Source organism: Oryzias melastigma, linkage group LG16, assembly GCF_002922805.2.
Source record: "Oryzias melastigma strain HK-1 linkage group LG16, ASM292280v2, whole genome shotgun sequence".
Classification (NCBI taxonomy): Eukaryota; Metazoa; Chordata; class Actinopteri; order Beloniformes; family Adrianichthyidae; genus Oryzias; species Oryzias melastigma.
This window is the reverse complement of record NC_050527.1, coordinates 8,643,312-8,670,187: the sequence shown is the minus strand read 5'-3', so window position 1 is coordinate 8,670,187 and position 26,876 is coordinate 8,643,312. Positions and strand designations below refer to the sequence as shown.

At 36.8% G+C, this 26,876-nt stretch overlaps 4 protein-coding genes and 1 long non-coding RNA gene across 8 annotated transcripts in view; 4 read left to right on the top strand and 1 right to left on the bottom strand.

Moving 5' to 3' along the window:
• rundc3b (RUN domain containing 3b) overlaps window positions 1-2,131 on the top strand; it is a 15,165-nt gene extending 13,034 nt beyond the window's left edge. Inside the window, exons 10-11 of the mRNA XM_024268232.2 lie at window positions 1,037-1,158; window positions 1,236-2,131. Of these exons, the coding sequence (XP_024124000.1) occupies window positions 1,037-1,158; window positions 1,236-1,381 (268 nt within the window). The 3' untranslated portion in view covers window positions 1,382-2,131. The remainder of the gene's footprint in view (window positions 1-1,036; window positions 1,159-1,235) is intronic.
• On the bottom strand, window positions 2,083-7,140 carry slc25a40 (solute carrier family 25 member 40). Its single transcript, XM_024268233.2, has 10 exons — window positions 7,001-7,140; window positions 6,660-6,761; window positions 5,516-5,575; window positions 5,344-5,450; window positions 5,155-5,222; window positions 4,939-5,063; window positions 4,267-4,550; window positions 4,066-4,147; window positions 2,799-2,879; window positions 2,083-2,715 (listed from the first exon to the last, which is right to left on the bottom strand). The coding sequence occupies exons 2-10, from the start codon at window positions 6,754-6,756 to the stop codon at window positions 2,591-2,593; spliced, it is 1,029 nt and encodes a 342-aa protein (XP_024124001.1). The 5' UTR covers window positions 6,757-6,761; window positions 7,001-7,140; the 3' UTR covers window positions 2,083-2,590.
• Window positions 2,843-4,658, top strand: LOC118599807. The gene is made up of 2 exons (XR_004949320.1): window positions 2,843-2,910; window positions 4,210-4,658. It is a non-coding gene; the product is annotated as an uncharacterized LOC118599807 (long non-coding RNA).
• Window positions 7,141-7,540: 400 nt separating the features above from the next.
• Window positions 7,541-14,227, top strand: dbf4 (DBF4 zinc finger). Its single transcript, XM_024268230.2, has 13 exons — window positions 7,541-7,767; window positions 7,903-8,014; window positions 8,912-9,075; window positions 9,346-9,543; window positions 9,632-9,682; window positions 9,767-9,836; window positions 10,540-10,616; window positions 10,737-10,782; window positions 10,857-10,902; window positions 10,972-11,097; window positions 11,221-11,335; window positions 13,010-13,125; window positions 13,230-14,227. Exons 2-13 carry the CDS (start codon window positions 7,969-7,971, stop codon window positions 13,849-13,851), a joined length of 1,677 nt encoding a protein of 558 aa, XP_024123998.1. The 5' UTR covers window positions 7,541-7,767; window positions 7,903-7,968; the 3' UTR covers window positions 13,852-14,227.
• Window positions 14,228-15,702: 1,475 nt separating this feature from the next.
• adam22 (ADAM metallopeptidase domain 22) overlaps window positions 15,703-26,876 on the top strand; it is a 57,329-nt gene continuing 46,155 nt past the window's right edge. For 2 of the 4 annotated variants that reach the window (XM_024267155.2, XM_024267154.2), the window contains exons 1-3: window positions 15,706-16,277; window positions 16,459-16,619; window positions 21,148-21,224. In XM_024267155.2, the coding sequence (XP_024122923.1) occupies window positions 16,181-16,277; window positions 16,459-16,619; window positions 21,148-21,224 (335 nt within the window). In that variant the 5' untranslated portion in view covers window positions 15,706-16,180. Of the gene's footprint in view, window positions 16,278-16,458; window positions 16,620-21,147; window positions 21,225-26,876 lie in introns of all 4 variants that reach the window. The other 2 variants (XM_024267153.2, XM_024267156.2) reach the window with 2 other exon arrangements.

Here is a 26,876-nt window from a genome sequence, read left to right as displayed (position 1 = left end):
TTAGAACTGCTTTGTGTTTTCAGGACTGTGCTAAAGAACCACGACTTGAGGTCCAGACAAGAGTTAACCACCCATCTAACCAATCAGTGGCCATCTCCTGATGCCTTGGATACCAATGCTGTTGCCTTGGATACGCTGCTGTACAAAAAGAGTCCAGGACAGTGGGAAGAGTACGTGAGTTCATCTGTCAAAGCAGGACACTTGGTTTGGTTAAAGCTGCAAACTTCAATCAATTAGCCAATTGCTTCATTAACTTAAGCATGTTATGTGGAAATAATTTTAGTAAAAAATACATGTTTTCTACTCAACCTGCATTATTTTTTCTATCAGTTGTAATCATATAAGGTCCACTCACATATCTATTATTTCCTCTTTTGTGTTTAATTTCTGACCAAATTTACACCTGAAATGTGTTAAATATCTTTTATTATCTATTATACTACTAGAATATTACACAGATAGTCAGAAATATGTTTTATTTTGGATGAATTGTACTTTTGCATGTGCCTAAAGGTCTCATTTGGAGCATAAAAACTGAATAAAATCTGTTTGGTTATTTTTATTGTCCAAAAATAAACACAATTTTCTAGACAAAAAATTGACAAAAGTATGACATTTTCATCTTTTTTTTCTGATATTTTTTTAGGTTTCGTAATTGTTGTCAGTCGTAAACGTTACAGGAAACAATCCAGACAGTAAGAAGTTCTGGATTCACAGAGGCAATAAATATGAGGAATTATATTTAAAATTCTTTAGGTACTTATATTGGCCAGATTTAAAGTACTACAGGTAATTGGATTTTTTGGGAACAATCTGGAATAATTTGGATTTTCATTTATCTTGGTTTGATGTATTCATGCATAGCATATTAAGAATATTCTCGGTTGAGGATTGCCAACACTTCACTAAATAAGTATTGAACGAAAATTGGAAGGTGTTTTATTTCAAAATATGCTATTTATAGCCATCTAAACACATGCTATCTATATATTTTTTGTCAGTAAATCGATTCTGTAAATAACTGTCCTCCGTGCAGGAATAGCTTCCAGACTCTAGAGCAGCTGTCTGCTGGCATGAGCCTCTCTCAGCCTTCTCTCAGACCGTCTCACACTCTGGCTCTGGAGGCCAGGTCAGCCAGCGCACAGTGGCTGCATCAAGGCATGTCTGAAACAGAATTACACAGCAAGGCCTCCGCCAGTGACCTGGATCTTATCAGAATGTATCGTGTCTTTCAGGTAAGGAGGAAACGCCATCCCTGAGAGGCCTGTGTGGCTCCCTAACTTCAGTCACCAGCTACAAGTCTCTGGCCAGCTTGAAGTCTAACGAGTGTTTGGCCAGCCCTGCGACAGAGATCAGCACTCCAGACATCACTCCTTCGTAAGGAAGGAAAATGCTACAAGCTGCTCCTCAGCAGGGACTTTATCCATGTCTGCAATGCCTGTTTCCCCTTTTCTGTTTAAACCACGTGGGTAACTTTTTTTATGTATTTGTTAATTCTATTTTTTAATTTTTGCATTTTTTGGTTAATTGCTTCTACCCAGAATGAACAAAAATATTGTCAAATTAACTTGAAAAGCTCAGATTTTTTTTTCTTGTTCTCCGGGATTAAGGATGTATCCCAGCTGGGAATTTAGTGTAGCATGTTTTTGACCAAATAATGTTTTACTAGAGTGCAACGGAGATAAAACAATGGGGAAATTTTAAATGTAACGTCATCATCATGTGTGTAAGTTATTTCAAACGACGTCCCGTCTTGAACCTGAAAAGAGGAAAACTCTAGTGTTTCATTTTATTTTTTTAAAAACCTTTAAAAACTGTTCCAGCAATCACACCGAAAACATGATGTTCTGGATTCAGAAACTTTCATCAGTGTTATTTATTCTGTTTTTGCTTGTTTTGGTTCTCAGGTAAAATTCTGCTCACTGTTCTGTTAATTTAAAAAAAAATGCAGTATTTCGCTCAAATGATTTTTACCTAAAATCTGTTTATTCTAAGACTCTGCAATAAGTTATCATTCCGATCAGTTTGTGGTGACACACACAGCAGTCTCAGTTTGCACAGACACAGATGTTTTCTCTGATCTTTAATGTTCTTTTAAAGCTTTATTTTAAATAAACTTTACTTGGTTTGACATTGAGAGTTTCTGCCATTTGATTGGCTGATGAACAGAAGCAGTGGAAAAGCTTGAAAATGAAACAACAAAGAAATGATCAGATTTAGGCGGAGTCAAAACATCCATCCGTCTGAACTCCTCTCTATTTAATCAATCAATTCAACTTTTATTGCATATTATGTTTTGAAACACTGCTGACTCTGAGCTGAGGCAACATACTGACAAAAGGAAACAAAGTATTGCATCTATCACTTATATTTTGGCACAGTGCATGTGATCAGAGGAGCAGCCATCCGATGCAGGCCAAAAATGTTTGCTGCCATCTGCTGGCCAAAATCAGAAGTTTTTTAACGGAAGCATAATCTTTGATCAGTTGTGCGTACAGAATATTTCACGTTAGACATGAATAAATTTTGACTTAATTTATAAATACTATGTTAAATGACTGGATAAAGTGATTCTCAACAATAAGAGCCATCATGTGTTACTTCTGTGCAGCGTTCTTTCCTGGTTGTGTGTACGGAAAAAAGTCTTTCCAAACTCGTACGAGCTGATCATGATGGCACAGGCGGGGGCCACTTTGATTAGCCTGGGGATCAAACCTGGCAGGGAGGCGGAGCATACGGGGGTGTTATTCACATTGAAGCATTAGACACAGCTGTGATCTGTTAAAATGAAGACGAACCTGCAAACAGGCCACGAAAGCCGTCCTCTGCCACGATCCTGCACATCACGCAGAAGGTGGAGGCGGATGTTTTGCAGGACACTGGAAGGACAAGGACACCAATCAACTTCAAGTGAGTTTTCACTGTATTTGGTCGTGGAGAAAAATAGATTTAAACTTTAAAGGTTGGACATTTTTTAAAGATTTTGATCACAGCAATACTGTTTAGAATGCATAAAAACAAAGTCAAACCTCAATAAACTTTAAGAGGGATTGAGTGTAAAAAAAATACTAAAGAATTATATATAATGTGCACTAAAATTACTGTTACTAGAGGGACTTGGACTGGAGACTCGGACTTGAGTTGCACTTTAAGTCCCACTCCAATCGTACTTTAATCTATTGTAAAAATGTTCCTAGGGGTCTTTTAATCATGATTATGCAGTTTTTAGCCAAAATAAAAACAAAACTGTCCTTTTTTGGGATATATTTTCATTTTAAAAAGGATAACTGTTTTTAAAACGCTTATTTAGACTTTTTTATATTAATTATCTGGAATATCTGTTTATGAAAGTGGAAAATTGTCAATTTATACCCAATAAATTTCACAATCCAAGTTCAAAACAGCTGATAAGAAAACTCTAATGACCGAGCATTCTAGTAGTATTTAAACGCATCATTCACGGACGAATCAGTGAGACGTGAGGTAAGTCTCACGACAGATTCGGGCGTAACTGATGTTTTGTGTGTGCGTAAGAGGTGATTTGTGCATCATTTTTAAAGATTTGCATGTGTAATTGGTTTCAAGCTGTTGTAATTTTAATTTGTGCATGTGTAAATTGTATTTTTTTTTATTTTGTATTTTTTTTTTACTTATGCACAAAATGTATTATGAGTTTTAAATCAAGAATTATGCACCCACAAATCGGAGAGAGTCTATTTTCTCTCCATAAGAGTCTGAAGTCACCCATCACTCACATGTGACTCCAGTCAAAGTCGTGTCATCTAAAGTCTGCTTTCCCATCCCAAATGCCTTCTTTCAGGCATTTAGTTAAAAGGATGACATTTACTGAACCAATGTTGTGTGTTTAAAGTGGTCTGACCTTCAAATCAAGGAAAAGTACACAAATAAATCCCTTATCTGTAACACAAAGTCAAAGTTTCACCCTGACTGTCACAGGAGAGAAGAAACCTCAAAAACCTAGTTTATAAAAGACTTCAGTGTTGTGAAAATCTTGCAATCCTCACAAAACACAATAATTCAATAAATAAGTAATGAGACGCTTACAGTTTTTTGCTTGAAGCTCCCCGAGCTCCACCTGCCGTCTTGTTTTCACCACATCAAAAGGTAAGGTGACAATGGAAGCAACCTGAAAGAAACGGGAAACTTTGATCACTTATTGAAACACAATCCATTATTTTGTGCCTGCAGGCTAATCAATAACTTTAGCGTACAAAGTGAACGCCCTGATGACAGGGAAGGACTCACAGAACCCGACGCCGCCCCGGCCATGAACGTGATGGTGAGAGTGGCCTCCCCAGTTTTATACCACTCAGTCAGAAAGCTCTTGCCCCTCTCGTAGTTGTACCAGTACATGGCTGAGAAGGGCACATCCCGGAGCAGAGTGGGGCCCAAGCCCCTCCACAGAGACAGCCAGCCCTCCGTCTCCATCGCTGAGCGGATGCAGGCGCTGAGCTCTCTGTACGACTGTCTCTGGGACTGCAGCTTGGTGCGAATGAGCTCCAGGGGGCTGATCATCGTTGCAGACCCCACTGAAAAGGAGACGAGGTGTTAGACACATATTTATATAATGCTTTACAGGCTTTCAAATAAATCAAAAAATGTATAGAAATATGGTACTTTAAAAAACAAAATAAAAATCCTGTTATCTTATGTGACTAATCAGCTGAAAAATTAAATAAAATGATAAATAATAGTTAGAAATTAATGCTTAAAGACGGATATTAACATTTTTTTCTTGATGAAATTTGATTAAACTCCACAAAGTCAGGGTTTAAGGGCAAAAAGAAGGTGAGCTCCCCCAGGAAATTAATGCCAGACCAATATTAAAAAACTGTTACTTTATAACTAAACTAAAGGTCAGCTTTATCTGATCTTTTGTTGAATTAAAAACCTTCAGAGGAGCAGGGTGTGCTTTACCTCTAGCAGTAGCTCCTGCCAGGAGAGGAGCCTCCTGAGCGTACTCGCCCATCCTGAGCCTCAGCGCCGCACACAGCTGGTCATAACACGTGAAATAGATCACTGTGGCAGGAACCGCCATCACGCTGACGACAGAACAAACAAAAATCCCACAGAAATCCAAACATTGAGGAAAAAAAAAAAATATTATTTCAATAGAATATGTGGCTCTCTCACAGTGTTGGAGGGAGTCCACTCCAGAGTGACCGAATTCCCTCACGGCGTACGATCTTGATGAAAGCGTCCTGCAGAAGATAAGGAAAATTGTAATTTGTATTTATTTATTTAATAAGCAACCAATAATAGCAAACTTAATAAGTTATTTATGAACTGTAATAAAAAGGATGAAGTCAAATGAAATCTTACCACAGTCCCGCTGAACTCCCCTGGAGCTTTGTACCAGGCCTTGGAATTGCCATTTTCACACACACATATGTGGTCCATCAGTCCATTGCAGTAAACAAAACATTTGCCTGAAATGTGAAGAAGCATTTAGCATGTTGTGTGTAAAACTATACAACTTTGAATGCTTTTGTACCTTTGGGGAAAGGGCTGTTCTGTGCTTGCAGCCGGATTTTCACAACATCCAAAGGAGTCACTGAAAACAGAAACAGTTTGACATGAACTTCAGTTAATGAAACACTTTTACAACCAAAAGTTAACATTTTAGGCTTTTTTTTAACCCTTTATACTGTTGGATTATTAATGCAATCTCAAATTAAAAGTTAAATAATGACACCCAAGAATCTAGAGTGGGACCGATTTGGTCACATATGTGACTAAATTTTTTTAATGATACACCTAAAAAAAAATTCTTGATCGTACCAGTTCACGCAGCCAATCGGTGAAGAGAAAACAAGACAGACAACAAAAACATTTTTTTTTAAATCGCCACGACTCTGTATGTGTGTGCAAAACATGTTCTTGAAAGCACACTTGGACACTTTCTTCAAATGGAGACTGAATATATCAAAGCCAAAGAAAGACACAAACAGAAAAAAAGAATAAATTATGAAAGATCTATTGATTTGGCAGCCTTTAAAGAAATGTGCAGGAAAGAAAACAGAACTGCGAGGCTGCAAAAGAGCAACACTCAGCTCTTGCCAAGGAGCTTTCATATCTGAAGCAAAGGGTTGAACAAAGTGATGAGAGAAATAATTTTAATATAAAACATAAAGAGGAGCATCATCAGATCTAGTCTTAGAAGCTGAATAAGAACTTAGAAAAATCTAGGATGCAAACAGAAACAAAATTATAGCAGACTTTAATGATACCAATTCACAGTTGTGCTCAAAAAGAAAAATAAAGCTCTTTCAAACAATTGCAAAAATCTAGAAATAATGACAACAAGTACAAATATTGAGGTTTTTTTTTTTTTAAAGAAGAAATTACCACATCAAGAGGGAGGGAAGGACTCCAAGTATTTGGGACTTTACTCATGTTGTTCATGGGTTCTGGTTGGGTTAATTTTCGATGAGTTGGTCACTAATTCTGTTCATAACCTTTGGGGTCATTTGAGGTCTTCCTTATGCAGCCAAATGACAGAGGTTGACTTTGATGGAATGATAAATTGTAAAATAAAACACAGTTACACCAATATAACACTAATTTAATTATAATAGCAGTGAACGAATTTTCAATTTATTTAAAAATGCTTATAGGTTTTATCCCCAATATCTTACCGAACAGAGAGGTCAGGATGGCTCCAGAGCCAGACGCCACCATCTGCTGGAGGGGAGTAATTCCATCACTGACAGGTGGAGAACTCTGTCCACTCATTTTGTCTTCTCAAAGAAAAGAGAAGAATTTAAGTTATTTTAAAACCAAAAAAATATTGGTAAAAAATGATCAAATCATAGATGCTATACTAGTATCATATCAAATGTATTGTCACACGCAGACAAATATTTGATAACCTTCATTAGCTTAGATAACTTTCAACATGCTAACGTATGCTAGCATCAAAATATGAGACGATCATTCCTCACATTTTTGTTCCCCCTCATTTTATAACCGTAATTACCTCATAACTCCAGCCCGGAAGGCTTTGTTAGGAAGGCATTGGTCAAACACGTGTTGGTTACTTGGGATCCAACCCCAAACTAACCTGTTTACAACACACACATAACTGATGTCATAGTGTAGTTGTTCTGCTTCAGCAGATTCGTTCTACTTTTTATTGTTGAACCTAAAATTGAATGCTAATTCAAAATATATTTTAGGTATGTAAAATGTATATTAATATTAAATTTATATTTTACGTTGGTTTGTATTAATATTTGCTGGACACCTTTATAAAAAAGATTAATGGAAACATCCCGTTTAAACCTGGGAATGCATTTACTTTATTTTGAAGTTGCCAGTTGTGTGGTCTTTCCGCATAAAGCAACATCTTGTGATTTAAAAGTAGACTCAAGAAATTGATATCAAAGTTTTAAACTAAGCAAAAACAATAGGTTTCTAATTATTTTAAAATATTATTTAAATATACTGAGATTGTTCCGATTTTCACAGACGTGAATTTGACTGAAAAGATGGAAAGTGTCAAACATGGCATCCCATGCTTTGACACCGGATTTAAAGCGGGAACGGAGTTGTGGAAGAAATGGCGACTTTAAAGTTTTAACGGCTGCTTGGAAAGTTTAAAAAACAAAGCAAACAAGCGGTGGTAGAATGATGCTGTCGGCTGACAAACATGCCAAATCAACTTTCCCTTGTTTACAGTAGTTGAAGAAATACTGCTTGTAGTCTAACAGGAAGAGCTCGTATAAAATTCTCCAAGAAAAAGACGTAAGTTTGTGAGAATATCATCGAATAAATCAGCCAACCAGCCTTCTTTTTTAATTTTTTTTTAATAGAAATGTACATTTCTCTCGACTGTTTTTCGTTGAAAATATTTGAATATACCATTTTTTTTATTCACAGATAATAATAATGTAATGGAAAGGACAAAACAATATAATATGTATTTAACCTTTTAGCGGAAATAAAATGAAACCAAAGGGATCTAAGAAGCTTTCAGGATCCAGCTGGCAAGGTACAAACCCAATTTATTGTTGTGTTTACGAACGATGAGCTGCTTCAGTGTTTTCTGGTGCATGTAGGGGTTAATAAGCCTTTACAAAACGTTTCCTTGTTCAGGTTAGGCTCTTAAAAGTAAACTCCCGACTAACTTTATTATTTTCAAAACAAAAAATATATATTTGGTCAAATCTTAAATGTTCAAAATCCTTAAATAAATAATAATAATCCACTAATCCCTTTAGCTTATTAACTGAGTATTTTATGTTGACAAATTTCAATTACCGGTATATATTTTTGATTGTCTGTTTTTCTTTCTTTCTTTTTTTTTCCATATTGTTTTTAGGCATACTTAGCAACAGTTCAGTTAATATTACTGAAATACACACAAAATCTATAATTAAATCATTTGTTTTTATCAGTTACAGTCAGACTTTCACTTTTTACTTTGGTATCAAGACTAAATAAAATCAGAAAGTTGAGCCTTCCACCTAAAAATACAAAATCTAAAAGAAAGTGACTCTTGTTTACTGCAGATGTTCTCTTCTGCTTCTATCCTCTCATTTAGGCTTTTACTTTCACAGAAATTAAGCATTAAACATACAGGACTACTATTATTGATTTGCAAACTATTCAATGTTGGAATCTTAGAATAAAATATGTAATATATTAGTTGCTAAAATCAGTACTTTTGTTCCTGCATTTCTAAGTATTTCATCACTTTCATCACACTTTGTATTTTTCTACTGTTTCTGATCAGCATCACCCATAAAACAACCTGCCTATTGGTGTATGACCGACAGTCACTTCTGGATTTCCAACATTTAATCACTTATTTGGACATTCTGAACCCCTTTATATCACTAATCTCTATTTTACTTTCTTTTTTTCTGTGTTGTTGTCATCTCTTTAGAAAAATGTGTAAATTCAGCAGAAAAGAAGTCAGGCACCCTAACCAAACAAACATCCTCGTTTCAAGTACAAGTCAGTCCTTTTGCTGGTAAAGTGTTTTATCTCGACTTACCGTCAAACAGAACCGCAGAAACCCTGGAGAGGGAAATCAAGGAACTGGGAGGGGTAAGGCAGAACCTTAATCACGTCTTTTTTATTTCTATTTTTGGACATTCTTAATTTCTGTTTTTACCAGTGTCTGCTAATTTTATAGTTTAAAAAAACTTCTTTAACATTTTTACAAGTTTAAAACATTATGCTTAGTACATGCTTAGTTTTTGCCCCATTTATCTATTTTCTAGTTGAATACTGTATTTTGTTACTCTAATATATATACTGTAAATATGCTTTAAACTGCACTTGGCCTCTATTACATCATTGATCCTTTTTTTCCAGACTGTTGAGAAATTCTTCAGTAAGGAAATTAAGTACTTGGTTTCCAATAAACGCGAGGCGAAGTATGTGAATAGCTTCAAAAGCGACTGTCCGGTCCCGAGCCCGGACTCAGGGCAGACCTCCCTACATCCTCCCTCAAAGCCACAAAATCATGCTAACCACAGACACAAGACGCGGTCCCAAGGACAAGCAGACACAGTCAGTTCAAGTCCTCGACATCTTTTTGTACTTGGGTTTAAACAACGTTTTATGCTGAAGGTTTGTTTGTGTTTTGTTCCTTTTCCAGCTTGCCACAAGTAGAGGAAAGTCTTTGGTGGAACGAGTGGTGAAGGAACAGGTTTGTTTGACCCCAATGAAGGATATTTTGACCAAAAGTGTTGCTTTATGCTCATTTTGTTTAGTTCAACTTTTTGTGTTTTAGGGGAAGCTGCAAATTGATAGGATACTGTCAAATGCTCTGGAGTGGGGTGTTAAAATTCTCTACATTGATGGTGGGTTGAGCAACAAAACTGATTATTTTAATGATTTATCATTTATTTTTTGTAGTTTTTCTTTCTCTTTTCTGTGTTGTAGTTTTTATATGCCAGCCTATATTTTCTATTACTTAACATTTTTCTTTAGTGCTGTTGTGTAATTAATTAATCGAATTAAGCTATTTTTACCCTGACATTGTGGTGCAGTAAAAGATCAAATTGTAACTAAAAATGTGGCTTCATTAAGTTTTGCTTGTAAAACAGATTTACAGACTTTTTTTTTTCCAATCTCGAACAATTAAGAAAAAACAAAGCTCAAGAATAAATATTCAGATCGTTCTGATAGTTCAGAACACCTTTCTGACCACAAACTTCTTACCATAATCTATGTTCACAAACCTCATTCCACCGTTTGCCGTCGCATGCGATCAACCCTCCATGTACGATAGCGAACACCTCGTTAGGATTCATCGCATACATTAAAAACAGCTGTGGCGTTATGTGTTAAAAACTACAAAGTTTCACATTAACGACGTGCACCAAGAGCAATCTTTGACCTTTGTTTTTTATATTGGAGAGCATGACAGTAATGGATTAAAAAATAGATTAAAACAATAAATAACGTGCTAATCTGTCTGTAATTAATTAATAAAAAAATATTCATTCATTCATTCATAATCATGCTAATTTGACAGCTCTAGTGCTTTTGTTGTGATTGCAGATGTGGTTGCTTATGTTCGGAAGAAGAAAAAGATTTTCAGCAGCCAAGTTTTGGAGGATTCTGCTGTCAAATCACACGTAAGTGTGGAAATGCATTACTCAAATTATAAGTTTATTTTCTGAATTAGTTTTAGAATTCTTTCATCTCTGTATTCAAATACATTTTTCATAGATTTTTCTGTTTTATTTAAATTTCAGGTCAGTGCTGGGACTGCAACAAAGCATGCTTTTCGGAAATGTAAAGGTAAATACTTTACGTTTTCTTTTATCTTTAATCTTGCACAGACTAAACACTTTTACTTGTACTATTTATTTCAGGAGGCCGGATCAGTAAACCTTTTATCAAGGTTGAAGATAGAAGCAGGTGAGTACCGGTCCAGACGATGATTACTTTTGTAAGTATGCGTTTAAACTTCTTTTTATTCTTCGGCAGGCATTACCGTCCAATTTACCTCACAATGCCGAAAATGCCAGAGATCAACCTGAAGACTGCTCCTCCCTACAGTCCCTTTTGTCTTGAGGATAAAGATACTCCAGAAACCAAACAAAGAACGCACAGGTGCGTCTTTATTCCTGCACCACATTTTGCACACTATTTCAGTTTTTACTAGACATCTCTGAAGGAGGGAAACGTTTGATAATCTGGATTTTTTTTTTGTCCCCCCAAATTGACTGAGATTAGAGGGGTGAAAACTTCTGTCAGTGAAGAGAAAATTCACGTCCGAAAGAAGAACAGAGACAAGAAACGAGGCGGCTTTTGCGAGTGCTGTATGATGAAATATAACCAGCTGTCTGCGGTGAGTGATCCATCTTATTAAAGATCAATGAGTCTGAATATGAGATGTTAGTTATTTTCAGTCAACACTTTTAACACCTTACTGCTTCTCTTCACGTGGCTTTAGCATCAAAGGGTTTAAATTAGCATGACATCAAGCATGTTTTAAATTGGAAAGTTGACTTATCAGAACTAAATGACTTCATTGGGGATTTAATAGAACTTATCAAAATCAATATTTTTTTCACACATGTCCACCCTCATTATAAAGCATTAACACTAAAGTGACTCGTTAAAATAATTTTACATTCAGAATTTAAATTATAAACTATGTTTGAGCGTATTTCATGACTCATTTATAATTTAAAGCAAATCACTGGAAATGAATTAACCAAATGTTTCATTTTTAATATAGAAATAGTTTCATAAACTAGTTAATATGTGAACATTGATGCATGTTTAGACATTTTTATTAGTATTTTATTGCTGAATTTTCCACATGAATTTTATATTTGAAGCTTGTATAGGATTGTGGGTAAACTGTGACTGCAGGTGTGCAGCTTTCACGCAGGTCTGAAAAATATTTACTTTTTGAATCTAAAGCAGGATAATAAAAAAAAGCTTTATATTACACACCATTTGACCTCATACAAATACATTCTCAGGCTTTGCTGTCTTGATATGCATTTTTTGTGGTTCTCAAAAAGCAGATTGCCTATAGTTCAAGTTGTGCAAGTGAGGAATTATTCCACCAAATTGTAATTTTACTGAATTAAAGACACAGTGGATTAGACTTTTCCTCTTTTTAAATGTGCAAGCTATGAAAACAGTTCAGCTTAAATATTTTAGCTATTTTGTTTGATCAGTTTGGTTATTTCTGTACTCTGTTCATGTTTTCTGTGAACTATATTCCTTCTTTTAGAACCATTTAGAACAGGGGTGTCAAACTCACTCGCACAGGGGCCCAAAATCTAAATCACACCTTAGGTCGCGGGCCGAACAGGATAAATGTTTATTGTACACTTTTTAAAACTTTAAAAACTTAACTTTTTAGCAGAATTAAGAACTAAATATATAGCATTACCTGGGATAAATTAGTGTGAAGGCTGTAAGCTGAATTTGGCCGCTGAAGATGCTGCAAGCTGGTAGCTAAAAACGCTGAAGTTGATAGCTGAAAATGCTGTAGCAGATAGCTAGCTAACATAGTAGCTAAATGTAAAATTAACCTAAAAAAAGACCTAGGTTAACCAAAACAGTTAGCATGTAGCTGAAAAAATAACTAAACTTCAAAATAGCCTTAAAAGATCTTAGTAAATGCCAAAATAGTCCACAAAGCTAGCATAATGCCAATTTTTAAAACTTAAAAACATACTGGTAGTTATGAATAATAAATAAGCAGGAATTTTATTCCAAAATAAATCAACTAAAACCTAAATAACTTACAGTAATATTTTACTCTCCATAAAAACATATTTTGTCAAAACTGTATAAGTCAGAAATGAGCGCAAGATAACACCAGGGCATTGATAACAAAAAAATAAAGTGATCTGGAGGGCCGGATCCGGCCCCCGGGCCTCGACTTTGACACGTGATTTAGGATGTTGAAGCTTTAAAGTTCTCGTCCAGCAAAGATAGCCGTACATTTCAGCAGACAGCTGTAGTGATCAATTATTTAGGCGAGTAATGTCCTCCTCAGCATCTGCAGGGGGATTGTCACAAGGCTTTCTCAAAGACGGATGAGTACTCGGTGGTGGACAGTCTGGCTTCAGCTCTGCACTGTGATTTCCTCCAGTTCCCGACTAAAGTCAAAAGGTGATTCGCTTACCTTTTTTTATTTCATATTTTTAGTAGACAAGATAAAACTACACCTTTTTCTAGTTTTATGTTTTCTGATTTCCTCTTTTGTTTTGTTTCAGGCGGAAGTGCAGCGTGTCTTCTGTCCTGGCAGCTCCCGGACTCGGTGAAAAATCTCACTTTAGACGGAACCACCACACATATTTAGACAGACCCAAACACAAAGGTCTTACTCAGATACTGACACAAAAAGCTGAACAAACCCCTCCGTTTATATCAGAAGTTGTACCTTCTGCTGGTGAGGGTCGGCTGTCTGTTCCCGCCTCCGCATCCCAGCCTGACGTTTTGGAAGAGGAGCTACACAAAGACGTAAACCGCTCAAACGTATGTAGCAAAGCCTCTACTGGAAGTGTTAAATATCTGACTCATGAACATGAGGATCTCACCAAGGAGGCGTCTGTTGGTGAGGAGAGGAACGCTTTTTCAGAGACAGTGACTGGAAAAGAAGAGGGAAATCTCTCCACGACAAGCTCTTCTCCAGTTCTCAAAATCAAAAGAAAAGTCAGAGCTTATAAACGCAAAAAAAGGAAAGTGGAGGTGAGTGTGAAACACGGTGGAAACCTTCATGACAACACCATGCTGAAGCTCAGGGAGCTCTTCCAGTCCAGTGAGGACATGGATGTGGAGTTTCATGGATTTGTGGACGAGCAAGAAAAAAACCAGTCTGAGCCATCAACTGTTTAACCAAACTTTGAAAAAACAGCTGTGTTTAAATTAATCTTTTAAACTAAAACGTCCATAAATGTACAGTAAAAATTCATTGTTTTGTTTAAAAAAAAAAAAAGAAAATCCGCATAGAAATGAATGAAGCAGCTCAGCTGTTTGGTCACTTGAATGTAATTTCTGGTCTTTTTTTTAAGCAAGTTAAATTATTATTTATTTTGATATGTTTTTGTTCATTTATACCAGATGTGTGGCAGCTATTTTACATTTTTTTCCAATTGCTATTGAGAATTTTGTACACGTAATTGTTTTTAGAGACATAATTTATATCAATTTGACAATAAATCTAATTCATAATAATAAAAAGTACATTAAAATCACTTATACTTTTTTAAAATGGTAGTCTTGTGTTCTGTGGTGCCTCTGCTTGGTTAAAAAGAGCAAAAAAACAAAAACAAATGGTGCATTCTTTATCCAGATTAGATCAATATTCCTTACAGCAGTTACATTTAAGAATAAAATAAAACGTTATCCTGTCTAGTTTAGCTCAGGTTAATATGTTTTTAATAAGTTTAAACCCTTAACAGTCATGCTGTTCCATAAACAGATGTGATGGGTTTAAAGAGGCCCAGCTTACAAAATGTAAAAAGACCAAAAGACTGAATGTGGTTTTGGTCCACTTTAGTGGTAACATTTTATAATGCCTCTAAAGTGCAATTTTTATGACCTCCAGTTTTCTGAGGCATTAGTTTGGCCTTCCCTGCAGTGAAAAGCATAATTTAAGTAGTTCTGATCTTTTTGCTCGCAAATCACACACACAAAAAAAGAAAAAACACTTTTTTTTGCACATCTCTTTGTAGCATTTGATAGTAATTATTGTAGATAATCGACATGTTCCTTCTGTTACTGGATGACATTTCATACATAATAATATACTTGAAATGTAAAAACTGCATCAAAGCAGAAAATAAGCAAAACCTTGTCATTTGTATTTTGTTAGTCATAGTACTTTAATGTTTTTATTTATTGGATTTTAGTTTTATTTATCTGTTATCTGTTGTTTTTGATCCATGGTAGCAGAGTTATTTACCTGTTGGAGGATCAATTAAAGCTCCATCCAACCTTCCATCTATCCATCCATCCATCATTCTGTACATCTATCCATCCACCCATCCATTTGTTAGAGGCAGTAATCTCCCAGAAGTCATGGGAATGAACACCATAACAGACGTCTCTGCAAAAAGATTTGAAAAACAAAATACAGAACATGATCACAAATGCAAAAATGTATCATGAAACGTGGTTACAAAAGAAACATGCAAAATGAAGCGTATACAATAAACAGACTAAGACAGAAAAATAAAATGATGGATTTATGAAGCAGAAAATCATCAGAGAGTAAAGAAAAAAACCCCAACTAAAGAAATCACTATTTATTTTTCACTTGGATTTAGCATAATATTCTTTAAAAGTTGCACAAAAACATCAAAATGCACAATATTAATAAAATAATTATAACCAATGATAGTACTTTTAAAAAGTCTATTGAGTCATTCAAAATTAACAAGACAGCACTATTATTTATTTATTTATGCACATATTTTGCAATATTCAGCTTTCATGCATGTTTGGAAATTTAAAATTGTATTCTAACATTTGATAGGTATTCCTAATCACTTATTTTGGAATGTAACATTACATTTTCTGGGGGGGATTATATACAACTATTAGGTGAATTAACTTTAAATCAAAACATTCATTTTTTTTAGCTGAAATATAAAATATTTGGTCTACAAGGTGAAATGATTTCAAAGCAAACCACGCCGCTAATTGGATTTTTCCTTTAATTAGATGTCATTTTTCTTGTGGTGGGGGTGGGGGCTTTTAGGTCCTGGCAGATGATGGAGTGAGTCATGAAAACAAGCAGAACTGTGCAGGAATGGCGCTCCTGCAGCAGCCATAACTCAAGCCGGACGGGCTGTGCCGTCGGTCCAGTCGGCAGACAGTCGGGCCCGCTGTTTTTCTCCATCCCTCCTCCGCTCATATTTATGCATTAGGTGTTTCTGCAGGGAGGTGCTGGACGCTTGTGTGTTTTGAGGAGGTGTCCCCACACCTCCCTCCCTTCTCTCCCTCCTCCTCCCTCCCCTCTCCGTCGCCTGATCCGCGGGATCTCGGTGCGCTCAGACGCGCTTCAGACCCCAAAGCAACCCCAATGGCCCTCCATCAGCGGGACTGCGCTAAGCACAGGATCTGTAGCCTTTTCTAGCGAAGGCAGGAGCCCGGCTGCATCCTCTCGGAATACCGCATTTTTGGGGGGGTCAATTTCTATCTGGAGAGGAGGAGAGCGGAGATGGTGCTGATGATGCGCCGCCGATGGTGGATTTCCCTTTTGTATGTCTGTGGACTGATGCGCGTCGGTCACCAGAGCAGCTCCGACGGGCGCAAAGGTAAACTGTTACCCACGTAGGGTCCAATCCCGATCAACAGGCCTGTTTGTGCCCCGTCAGACCATGTTATTGCCCCCCGTCTGCAACCGCTTTCAAAAGAAATGGAAGCGATCGACATCTCCGAGGCTCACAATGAACGTGATGAAGTGTTGAGACCGGTGTTTTCCTCTGTCTCCTGCAGGAGGAGCGTCTCTGAGCCCGGAGGACCTACGGGCTGCGAGCAGGTTCGTCGGGAAGGAGGACACGGTTCCTGTCCGCCTGCTCTACAGCAGGAGCAGCCTCCAGCAGGTCCCACACCACGGGCTTAGTACCAGAGTCAAGGCCAGCTCCGGATCACCGCAGGTACACTGCGCGCGGCAGGATGGAAACAGGAGCGTGCGCATGGAGGAGGGCAGCTTTCTGTTTTCAATGCAGTCTGCTCATCTCATAGGCAGCTTGGATTGAGTTTAATGAATAAAAACACACCACAAAAATCACGTGTGTTGTGCATATAGGCATGCTTTACATGCATATTTGCTATCCCAGCAACTGCTGACATAAAAAACAGTATTTTTTTAATATTATACATAATTATATTTTTGCAAATCCATTCATATAAACTCTCATTGGGATGCTTGTTGGTACATAAGTGACAAAACAAATACAAAAAAAGTCAATTATACCTATTTGTTTTGTAGACGCAGTAATTGCATAAGTGTCCACCAGGGGGCACTGCAAATTTTGTTTGACTTTTTCAAGAACAATCACTGGCATCACAACAAATGCATTCTCTTGACAATGTAAGAACACATCTTTTTAAGAAAAAAAGGTATTTTTAGTCAAATCTAATTAAAGAGTTCTTTAAAATCAATTTAAAGTCCCACTCCCAACTGTTCTTCTATTGTAATGTTGTTCCCAGTGGTCTTTTAATATTGATCAGTTTTTAGCTAAAAATCAGAAACCTTGAGTTGTTTTATTATGACTTTTTCTCTGGAGCTTAATAAAATTTGCCTTTGGGTTGTGGGCGGGGCTGTTGGCAAGGAAGTTAGCATCTAATTTCCCATCAGCCCTTTGTTTACACTCTCTCCTGTTAGTTTACAGCATCTAGCAAGCCCAAGCTAAAATTAGTGTAGCAAAAAATAATAATAATAATTAATTAATAACAGTGAGCAATATCAGAGCTTTGATGTATCTATTTGTCTGGAAGTGGAAGCATTAGAATTGTAGCAGAGCAGGGAGACTTTGACCCACTCATGGCAGTTGCTGCGTCACTAGCCCATTTTTTAAATTAGGTGTGTACATTTGATCGTGATACAACAAGATTTGAGTAAAGAAGTACTCAGAAACACAGTTTTAGTCTTAAATTATTTTAAACCTGTCCTCCATTATGTGAAATATGCTACAAGAACATGTCAAAATCATGATTTCCATTGGAGTAGGTCTTCAATTTAAGACAAGGTTAACAAGTCATTCATAAAGCTGTTATAGAGTAAATTAGTTTATTGCAGTTTTTTAAAAAATCAGTAAGTTCAATCATTTACCTTTGTTTGGGTCTTTTCACCCTCAAATATACAGTAAAACTTTGCTGTAAAACTGCACTGAGTGTTGAAAACTTATAGATTTTAAAGCCAGTAAAATGAAACTTAGTGTATTTGCTGTGTCAGTTTGGTGAAGTTGCAAGTTTGCCTAGTTTCTTGGGTGAATCAGCATTGTTCGGCCCCACCGTGGGACTTTAATCTGTAATTCGCTGGTCAGTGTAGGAAAGCTTATGCAGAAACCAGAGAGGACTACAGAGAGCTGCAGAGAGCAGTTAACTCCATGCTTGCCTCAGACTGGGATGGAAATAAGTAAATAAGCAAACAGGAACCATTTGGAACAGTACTATTTTTCTTAGATTAGCTGACCCAATTTTACTGGGATGTATTTTTCATTTTTTTTGCCTCCCTTTCTAATTTTTAAGTGTTTTTTTTTGTCTTTTCAGCTAAACCACAAAGTTCTTCAATTAATTAAAACCCAATACATTTGTTAGAAACTAACTGCACTCCCTTTCCATTGTCAAAAAAGTAAAAATATAACAAGTGATTGATTAATTGATGTTTGGGATGGAGCACTACCAAAAGGTCAAAACGAGTTCTTCTTTAGTTTATTTTAAACCTTCAGTAGAGTTTCAATAAAGCTATAAAACGATTGTACATGCAATGAAGCATTGTGGGTAAGGATGGAGTTAAAGGCGTCTTTGATTTGATGTTCAGAGTTGTCTCTTCTCCAGAGAGTTGAACTTCATGATGTCACTTTTCAAACGGTTTGATCATTTATCGTCTGTTTTTAGATTAACGGCCTAAAAACAAATCTGTCAAACGGTTCTTTAAATGTTTGACAAACGTGGGGAGTTATTTATAGGCCCCCGTGCTGTTTTTCCTATTTTCAGTCCCAGACACGAGCGGAGCGTGCTTGTAGTTTTGGTGGAAAAGGCAGTTGTTCCGAGCACTTGATGGCTGTTTAAGTTTCTGCCCGCACAGAGCCGTGATAGCACTTACAGTCAGAAAACCACGAGTGGAAAGTGAGGCTCTCTAAAGTCAGAAATCAATGTGAAAGAGTCTTAAGATGGGCCCAGGTCTGTCAGGACGGGACGGGCTTTCATTTACTAAAGTTACTGGAGCCTTTCCCATCTGATATTTAATTTACCTGATTAGATTTCACTACAAGTGTGGAATTGCTGTTTGTACGCTCACACACTCATACTCGCCTTCTTAAGTGCTCATATATGCATCGACTACACACAGGCACGCTCCAACAGACAATAGAGTGTGTGGTCACTGGGGACCGCATGGGTGGAGGTCATCCTTGGGTAAGCAGGGGGCACTTCCTGAAATAGTGACAGAAACCCGTCCGCCCCTCCTCCTACGCGTCCTCCGATCCACAATGAAGGTAGCTTGTGGGCGCTTCTGACCGTGGGGATGTGGGGGTGGAGTTGAGTTAAGGTCAGCATGTCTTCCGGACCGATAGGAATTATATTTAGGATTCCTCATCAGTCTGAGGGGTGTGCAAGGATGCCATATGTGCCCCCCCCTCCCGTGCTTTTGTTATTCAGCCTGTTTATCAATCACATAAAGACCCACTCTGATGAAAGTAGTGTTTTTGGTATTTCTGACAAGTTCTTGCTGCACTGTTCTCAAGATGGAAGACATTCAGCTTAAAATGACATTTTGGGTATTTATTTATTAAAATTATTGTGAATTATTGCAGAGGATAAATGGTGATTGAAAAATCTTGTAGGTGTGATATAGAAGCTACAACAGTAGCCACAAGCTCACTGCTCTGCTCCATTCGGATACATATACATATTGACGTCTTTGTTTTCCTCATCTAAGCTGGTATCTGACTCTAAATGTACATCTGGATAGCTCCAATAATGCTCATCTTGTTGCACCAGTAATCTCAGTTTGGGGTGTGAGGGGCTGTAAGCTAGTGGGAGAGAGTGTAAACAGATGGATGATGGGATTTCTAATGATTTACTGCTGCTCTGCAGAAACTACATCCTATAAAGCCACACAGTTTTTTTTTTTATTTTGGCTAAAATCAGCACAATCATAATTAAAAGTGGGAAGGCTTTTAAAACAGATCAAAAGATGATTTGAGTCTGTTTTTACTAAAATTGTACAAAAACGATCAAATAGGGGTGTGTATCTTTCCCTCATACATGATTTAATAAGCATCTTTATACATGGCCCACAGTTCTATATATTAAGGGTTCAACTAACTTTTTGGCGAAATGAAAAATCTAGATCTTTCTTGATATGGTATTTAAAGCTATAAATAATAATACATTAGCATTTGACAGATACATTTATTTAGGTATTGACTTGGAAAAAGGAAGCTTATGATTGGACGTCTTTTGCATCATATGTTCGTAAAAACAGAAAGGGAAACTGTAGTTTGGCAGAAATCGATTATCTAAATCTTGATTGATTTTATACCTTTTAACCAAAATAATCTTGTTCATATCAGTGGTTTTCAAACGATACTGCAATTGCTCTATCAATTTTATCTTAATTTTATCTATCTTAACCGATAACATTGTTACTCCCACTGCTCGATAGATTTTTCGATATCTTTTACATCCCTACTAACAAAAAAAAGATGGAAATATAGGAATTTCATGCTCAGATTGCTGAAGAAAATCTTGTAAAATCCATAAATTTAAACTCACTCATGCTTCTGTTTGGGGTTAGTGAAGTGTTACCTTTGCCTTCTGAAGGTCAGAGGATCATTGTTTCCTGTGCACTATGAGCACAACACTGAATCTTTCTCAACTAGAAGGTCGCAGCACCATCCATCGTATCATACTGGATTTGAGTTGTTATTAATTCACTTAAACCTTGAGAAAATGAGGTACACTGAGAGGTTCAGAACATAAATTTGACATGTGTGACTTTTTTCAGTCAAGTGATAGAATGACCTTTTTCTGTTTGTTTTTTGGCAGGCTGTTATTATTTTTTTATTCTATTTCTTGCTATTCAAAATTTTAAGTACTATGTCCTGACTGAATCTAATAAATGTTTTTTTAAAGTATTTATATATTTGTTTTATTAATATTCTGTAATTATAGTTTGTGTTATTGTTGACAGCATAAGAGAGGGGATTTAATTTTTTTTTTTTTGTTTTGTGTAATTTTATCCAAATTCAATATAGATAATTAAACACAACACAAAAATTCTTCACTGTGCCACAGACAAATCCCTAAAATCCAATCTTTATGGAATTCAATGTTTTATTCTTGATAAAAATGTGTGTAAAAAGATCCTACAGTTTCCAACCTTCACAGAATATAATCTTTAAAAACCATCCCGGTCATCCCACGATCAGTGACTTCCTCTCTGTGTTTTTGTAGGCAGACCATGTGGCCCAAGCAAGCTTTCAAGTTGATGCTTTTGGGAGGAACTTCATCCTGGATGTGGAACTCAATCAGTGAGTGTTAAATGATAAATCCTCTTTCTGAATGTGTAAAAAGATGCTGTTTGGTCTGGTTTCATTTGCAAACTTATATAAACGTGTCCATCTGTCTGAAAAAGCAGGGAGGGGCTTCTTCCTCTTTTTCTTTTGCTACTGTTTACCAGCATGTGCTCACCGTTTACACTTGGAGCGAAATGTTAAAGCGGTGCAATCTCATTAATTTTGCTTTATACTTTTTTTTTCACAGCTCCATTCCGATTTATAAAAGATTTTATTTCATTAATTCCAGCCAGGTACAAACAACAGTGATTAATTCGTCCTCCATGATCCATTTTCAAGCTGTTGGCACTTCCTTGAATTAAAAAGGATCCACTGATACCAAATCCAAGTCTCTGATTGGTCAAAGTTCAACCCGGTTGAACTTTCAACTACTTAGAGCCTGAAAATGTATGCAGCTATGTATGTACGTTAGAATGCAAATGCCCAAAATGCACATTTACATGTGTTTACCTAGACTTTTCATTGGAAGTTTCTGCTTGAACACATGTTGTCGAGGGCGGTGCATTCGTAGATTCACGCTTGATTCAGAGTTAGACTCGAGAACTGTTGAAAGAAGCCAGGTTTTGCTGATCCTGCAGTTCATTGCCCTACTATGATCATGCAAAAAGCACAGAAGTAACTAATGTAGATAAGTGCCAGAGCTTACAGTGTATGTTTAACGCGTGCACTTTAGGTCATTTATTATGTGCCTGGGCGTGTGTGATGTATGAGTTCCATCATAATAGGAAGGGATTTACGGTAAAGGATGGAGCGCTGCACCATCAGACGCTGGTATCGATCACAGCTGCACTGATGGAAAGTTAAGCTCCTCTTCCTCCTCAGCTCCTCTGATCCTCTTACTCATCACCTTCCTCTTGTCTCCACCCTTTAAGCCACAGTCCTCCTTAAACCCCCAGTTTTAAGGAAGACTGATGATTTCTCCTGCCCTCTTGATTCATAGAAAAGGGGAAAAAAAAGCCTGAGAAGTTGGCATGGAGTTACAGTGATGCCCCCTGCATGTTGATCACAGCGGAAATAACTCCCCTGCTGAGAAAATTGGTACATCACAAGAATTCCCAGGTCTGGAGGAGATGTTTCTGTGAAACCGCGTTGGATCCAGTCATGCACACGTTGTTGCATATGGATTGTTTACAAGTAAACTTGGTTTATGTGTCCATGACTCTCTGGGTTATCATAGTTGGGTTTTTTTTAACAGGGTAGGAAATTAAATTAATCAAATAAGAGCATGACCCTAAACAAGAAAAGTCAATCTGAGCTGCATGGTAGGTTTTTTCCTTTATCATGTAGTAGTTTTGTATTTTTGAAGATTGAATTTTGCATACTGATATTTATTAAAAATATTTATGAATGCATAGTATATGCATTCCTTGTTTTACAACTTCTTAAATTAGCACTTGTGCTAACATGTTTTATTGAAAGAAAATCAGGTTACAGTTTGTGACCGTCTCTTCTTTGACTCCAGACAATCACACGTAATTATCCAAACCAGTCTTCCCTCTTCTTTTATCGTACATCCTCTCAAATTTACACTCGTACCAACATGTTTTATCTAAAGAAATAAATCAAAGTTTGTGACTGTTTCTTCACTGACTGTGTAACATCTTCATTTCACCCTGGGGTTCCAGTCTGTTCACCTGAGATCCTGCCTCCTGATGCCCTCATCTTCCCTCTGTCCTCTTCGTCCTCGAGTCAATCAATCTCTGCTTCAGAGCCACACCAATCCTGTTTACAGATGGCGTTCATTCCAGACAGAATGAGCGTGCTTGATGGGATTGTGTGGGCGTAGCAGTGGGCTGTGTTTTTTACTTGAATGGAGCCACACTGCTTTTTGCTTCAAGAAAAAAAGAACAACCTGGTTTTCTCTGTCTGATCAGTGAGTGACAGCACTGCAGAGGGTTGTCTGTTTCATGCAGAAAAGAAAAGGTCTGTTTTGACTCTTTTTGTGTCCTAAATGCAACACATTAAAATTTCCATTTGCCTGGGGTTAGTGTTTACACTTACACTGTGTGAATAATGGGAGCGTAGGCGGTTTGATATAAACTCATGATATGCTCCATTGGGAAACATATTGGTTGTTATAGATAACAATTTTACACTTAACAGATTAAATCATTTGTCTGTGCAAAAATTTGTGTTCAGATTTAGTATCTCAACATTTGTCAGCAGATTTCTGCTGTTTGTGCAGTTATACGTATCTGTGGTTTCACAAAGATGATTCCTTTAGCTGCTTGAGGTTTTTTTCCAGACATATTGGAACATTTTCAAGGTTTTAAGAGCTTGTGCTTGTCTCACTGTTCCGTCCTTCTCCTTTAACAAAACCAAAAACTCTAGTCTTAAAGGTAGATTTTTATTTCAATCTATTGACTAAAATTTATAACTGTCAGAAACGGGGTTTGATTGCTGAAGCCAAAACATTTTAGCAGAAAAATTAGCAGTTTTTGATAAATACACTGGAAAAAACAGAAACTGCTTACTTCAAAGGTAATAAGAAAAAAAAAACCATCTAACCCTGACAGGTAATACGACAGAGTACTATTAGGGCCACCAAATAAAAAAAAAGTAATACTATAAGATTTAAAGTCATAAATGTACATGTTTTTTCTAGTAAATTTACTATTTGTTTTATTGTAAAATTTATGACTTTTTCCTTTTTCCTTAAATTTATACGATTTAAGATAATAAATTTAAGACTTTCAATCACACAACTTTACAAGCAAAAAAACATAAATTTAGTCTATGACTTTTAAATACACATATAAATACAAATTTTTATCGTATTTTTACAGTTATGACTTTAGTATCGTAACTTTACGAGAGTCAAAGTCGTAAATAAAAACTTTTTTGCGAACTTACCGTATTACTCTGTTGATTTAAAATCTATTGGAGAAAAAAAGTGAAAAAATACAAAAACAATTGATGACTGAGAGACAGGATGCAGACATCAAGTAGTGTGGAATCTTTTCTATAGTGCTGCTATCCTTTGTTAAATTTTAAATGCTCAGAAATTTAGGTTTAGTTTCATGATAACAACTAGGTGAAGTTACCCATCATCCTTTGCTGTTCAGGATCTAGTATTCCTGTGTTTTTCTCTTCTCTACATCAAATCATCTCTCCTGGCTCTTTCTAGTTTCCCCAGTTATATTGGCGATTGGTTGTTATTTCTTTAAATTAATGTTTCTGTCTGTTTATTGCTTTAATTAATGTATTTTTTTAGTCTTCTGCACTCTTACAAGCTTCATTTTTCACGACACAAATCAAACGCAGACAGGATGTACTATATTTATATCTCTTGTAGAATTGTCCCCAGAAGTTTTTTAATTGTGTTTATGCAGTTTTTAGTCAAAATAAAAAACTGTCATTTTTTTTAAAGACATATTTCCTGCAGAGCAGCAGGAGTTCATTCAAGGGAGGGCAAACTATGGCTCAGGGGCCACATGTGGTCCATCATGTTAATTAATCTGGCCACCCAAACTGGAATTAATTACACTGATAACCCTTTTTAATGTTTCATTTTCTGGTGTATCCCCATATAGGTGCATTACAAATAAACTGACCTTTTGTCTAGGTGCAGAAAGTTACACTGCTTTCATGCGTTGTTGGAAGATTTGTTGTTTTTTCAACACTCGTGTATTTTCTGAGTCATTTTTCCGATCATTCCAACACCACATGAACGCAGCATTTCTGTAAGTTTGCATTTTTTTTTCCTGATAGACATCAACTTATCTGTGCATTTGGCCCTAAGATGACAACAAAAACCACAGTGTTGAAATTAAAAACTTAAAATCATTCTGTTTTTAAAAATGTACATTTTTTTTAAAATCAAAATTAAAACATGTTTTTGTCCACATTCCATGTTATTTATGTCTCTTAAGAGGTGGAATTACTAAAACATGGCGCGGATTTGCTCCTGATCAGGCCATTCTGTCCAGTGTTTAGAACTCTTTGTGGCCCAAGAGTCAAAATGTTTGCCCACCCCCCCGAGTTAACCAGAAGTTTACCTCTGAGTTGTCGGTGTGGAAGTAACCCATGTTGATTTCCCAGCATTCCTTTATTTACGGTTTCTCCCGCTAGGTTATAGCGCCTTACAACCCCAAGCTAGCTTTAGCGTAGAAAAAAAAATGGCAAGCAATATCGGAGCTTTGCAGTCGTACAGTTTTAAGCCAGATGGCAGCTCAGATAAGGAGAATGAAGACGTTAAGGGATCTATTCATCTGCAAGTGGATGCCTTAGAATTTTAGCAAATTTTAACTTTGACCCGCCCATTGCAGTTGCTGCCTCATAAACCGGAGCTTTTTAAAAGTGTGGGTTCTTATCTGCTCCTAATCCATCCCGATTTGAATAATGAAATATTCAGAAACACATTTTTATTTTATTGTATATATGTCCTCTATCATGAGGAAATGGTGCAAAAAATGTTAAAACACAATTTTTATAGTAGTGGGACTTTAAAGCAAATATCTATTTTTTGTAATTACAAAGAGTCTCATGTTTAATGAGCACACACATGATTATCTAAACCAATTTTCTCTCCTGTTTTTGCAGTACAACCTCCCAAATTTGCACTTGTGCCAACATGTTTATCTACGGAAAATCATATAATTAAACTAATGAAATACAACATTAGTCTTTGGCCTCCATCATGAAATTAGTGTGATAACACAAACCACCCATCTGAAGTGTGAACATGTAGAGATGGTGTGAGGAGGGGGGTTGGTGAGGCCTGCGCTCCTCACGCCCCTTCACCGTCTTTGTCATCTCGCCATCCGCCTGCATTTTTCCATTCATGGGAAAACCAAAGTCTGAGCTCCTGATTGGGGGTGGCCTCTCTTTTTTTTCCATCATCTTCATCTAAAATACACATATGCACACCAACCTCCTTTAGAGCCCCACACCCACTCTCCATTTAGCCCTGCCCCTACTACGCCTTAACCCCGCCCCTCCCACCTGCCTCAGATGAATAATAGATGGTGCTGTGTCATTAAGAAGGAGTGAGCTCACGTGTGTGCTTTATGGCTTTGTTGATTTGTCCTCCATGTGAAAGAGAAAAAAAAAATCAATTTACTTTTACAGTGTTAACGTGCCAAAATAAAACACAAGATTTATAGGAGGTGGAGTGTTTGTTCCCCACTTAGATTTGATGACAAAATGTCCTCAAGCAAAGTGGTGTTCGTGGTGTGATTGTAAGGAAAAATCATCAGTTTTGTATGAATGATGGTCAAATTCTAAAGACTAAGACTTTAAAAATTGCATGTGTGAAGGCTGGCAGCTGGTGAACTAAGACACTGACTGAAGGATTTTTAAAAGATGAAACTTTTCTGGTAAAATCTCAAGTTAAATTGACTCTAGAAGGTGATAAGAACCAATTAAAACAATTTATATAAAAAACTGATATTTATTGCAAAGCCTGCTAAGTTAAATACATGGATCAGCATTAAATTCATGGCTGCATGGTGGTGTAGTGGTTAGCACCCTCACAGCAAAAATAGACCCTAGTTCAATCTCCAGCTGGGACCTTTCTCTGTGGAGTACGCATGTTCTCCCTGTGCATGCTTGGGTTTTCTTCAGGCACTCTGACGTCCTTCCACAGTCCAAAAACACGCTTCATAG

Excerpts from the sequence above, each read along its gene's own strand:
- slc25a40 (XM_024268233.2), bottom strand. The coding sequence starts at position 6,756 with ATGAGTGGACAGAGTTCTCCACCTGTCAGTGATGGAATTACTCCCCTC. Across the intron at positions 5,223-5,343 it reads GGGAGTTCAGCGGGACTGTG|GACGCTTTCATCAAGATCGT; the intron begins GTAAGATTTCAT and ends TATCTTCTGCAG. Across the intron at positions 2,716-2,798 it reads CTTTCGTGGCCTGTTTGCAG|GTTTGATCCCCAGGCTAATC; the intron begins GTTCGTCTTCAT and ends CCTCCCTGCCAG.
- dbf4 (XM_024268230.2), top strand. The coding sequence starts at position 7,969 with ATGAAACCAAAGGGATCTAAGAAGCTTTCAGGATCCAGCTGGCAAG. Across the intron at positions 9,837-10,539 it reads TAAAATTCTCTACATTGATG|ATGTGGTTGCTTATGTTCGG; the intron begins GTGGGTTGAGCA and ends TTGTGATTGCAG. Across the intron at positions 13,126-13,229 it reads TTCCCGACTAAAGTCAAAAG|GCGGAAGTGCAGCGTGTCTT; the intron begins GTGATTCGCTTA and ends GTTTTGTTTCAG.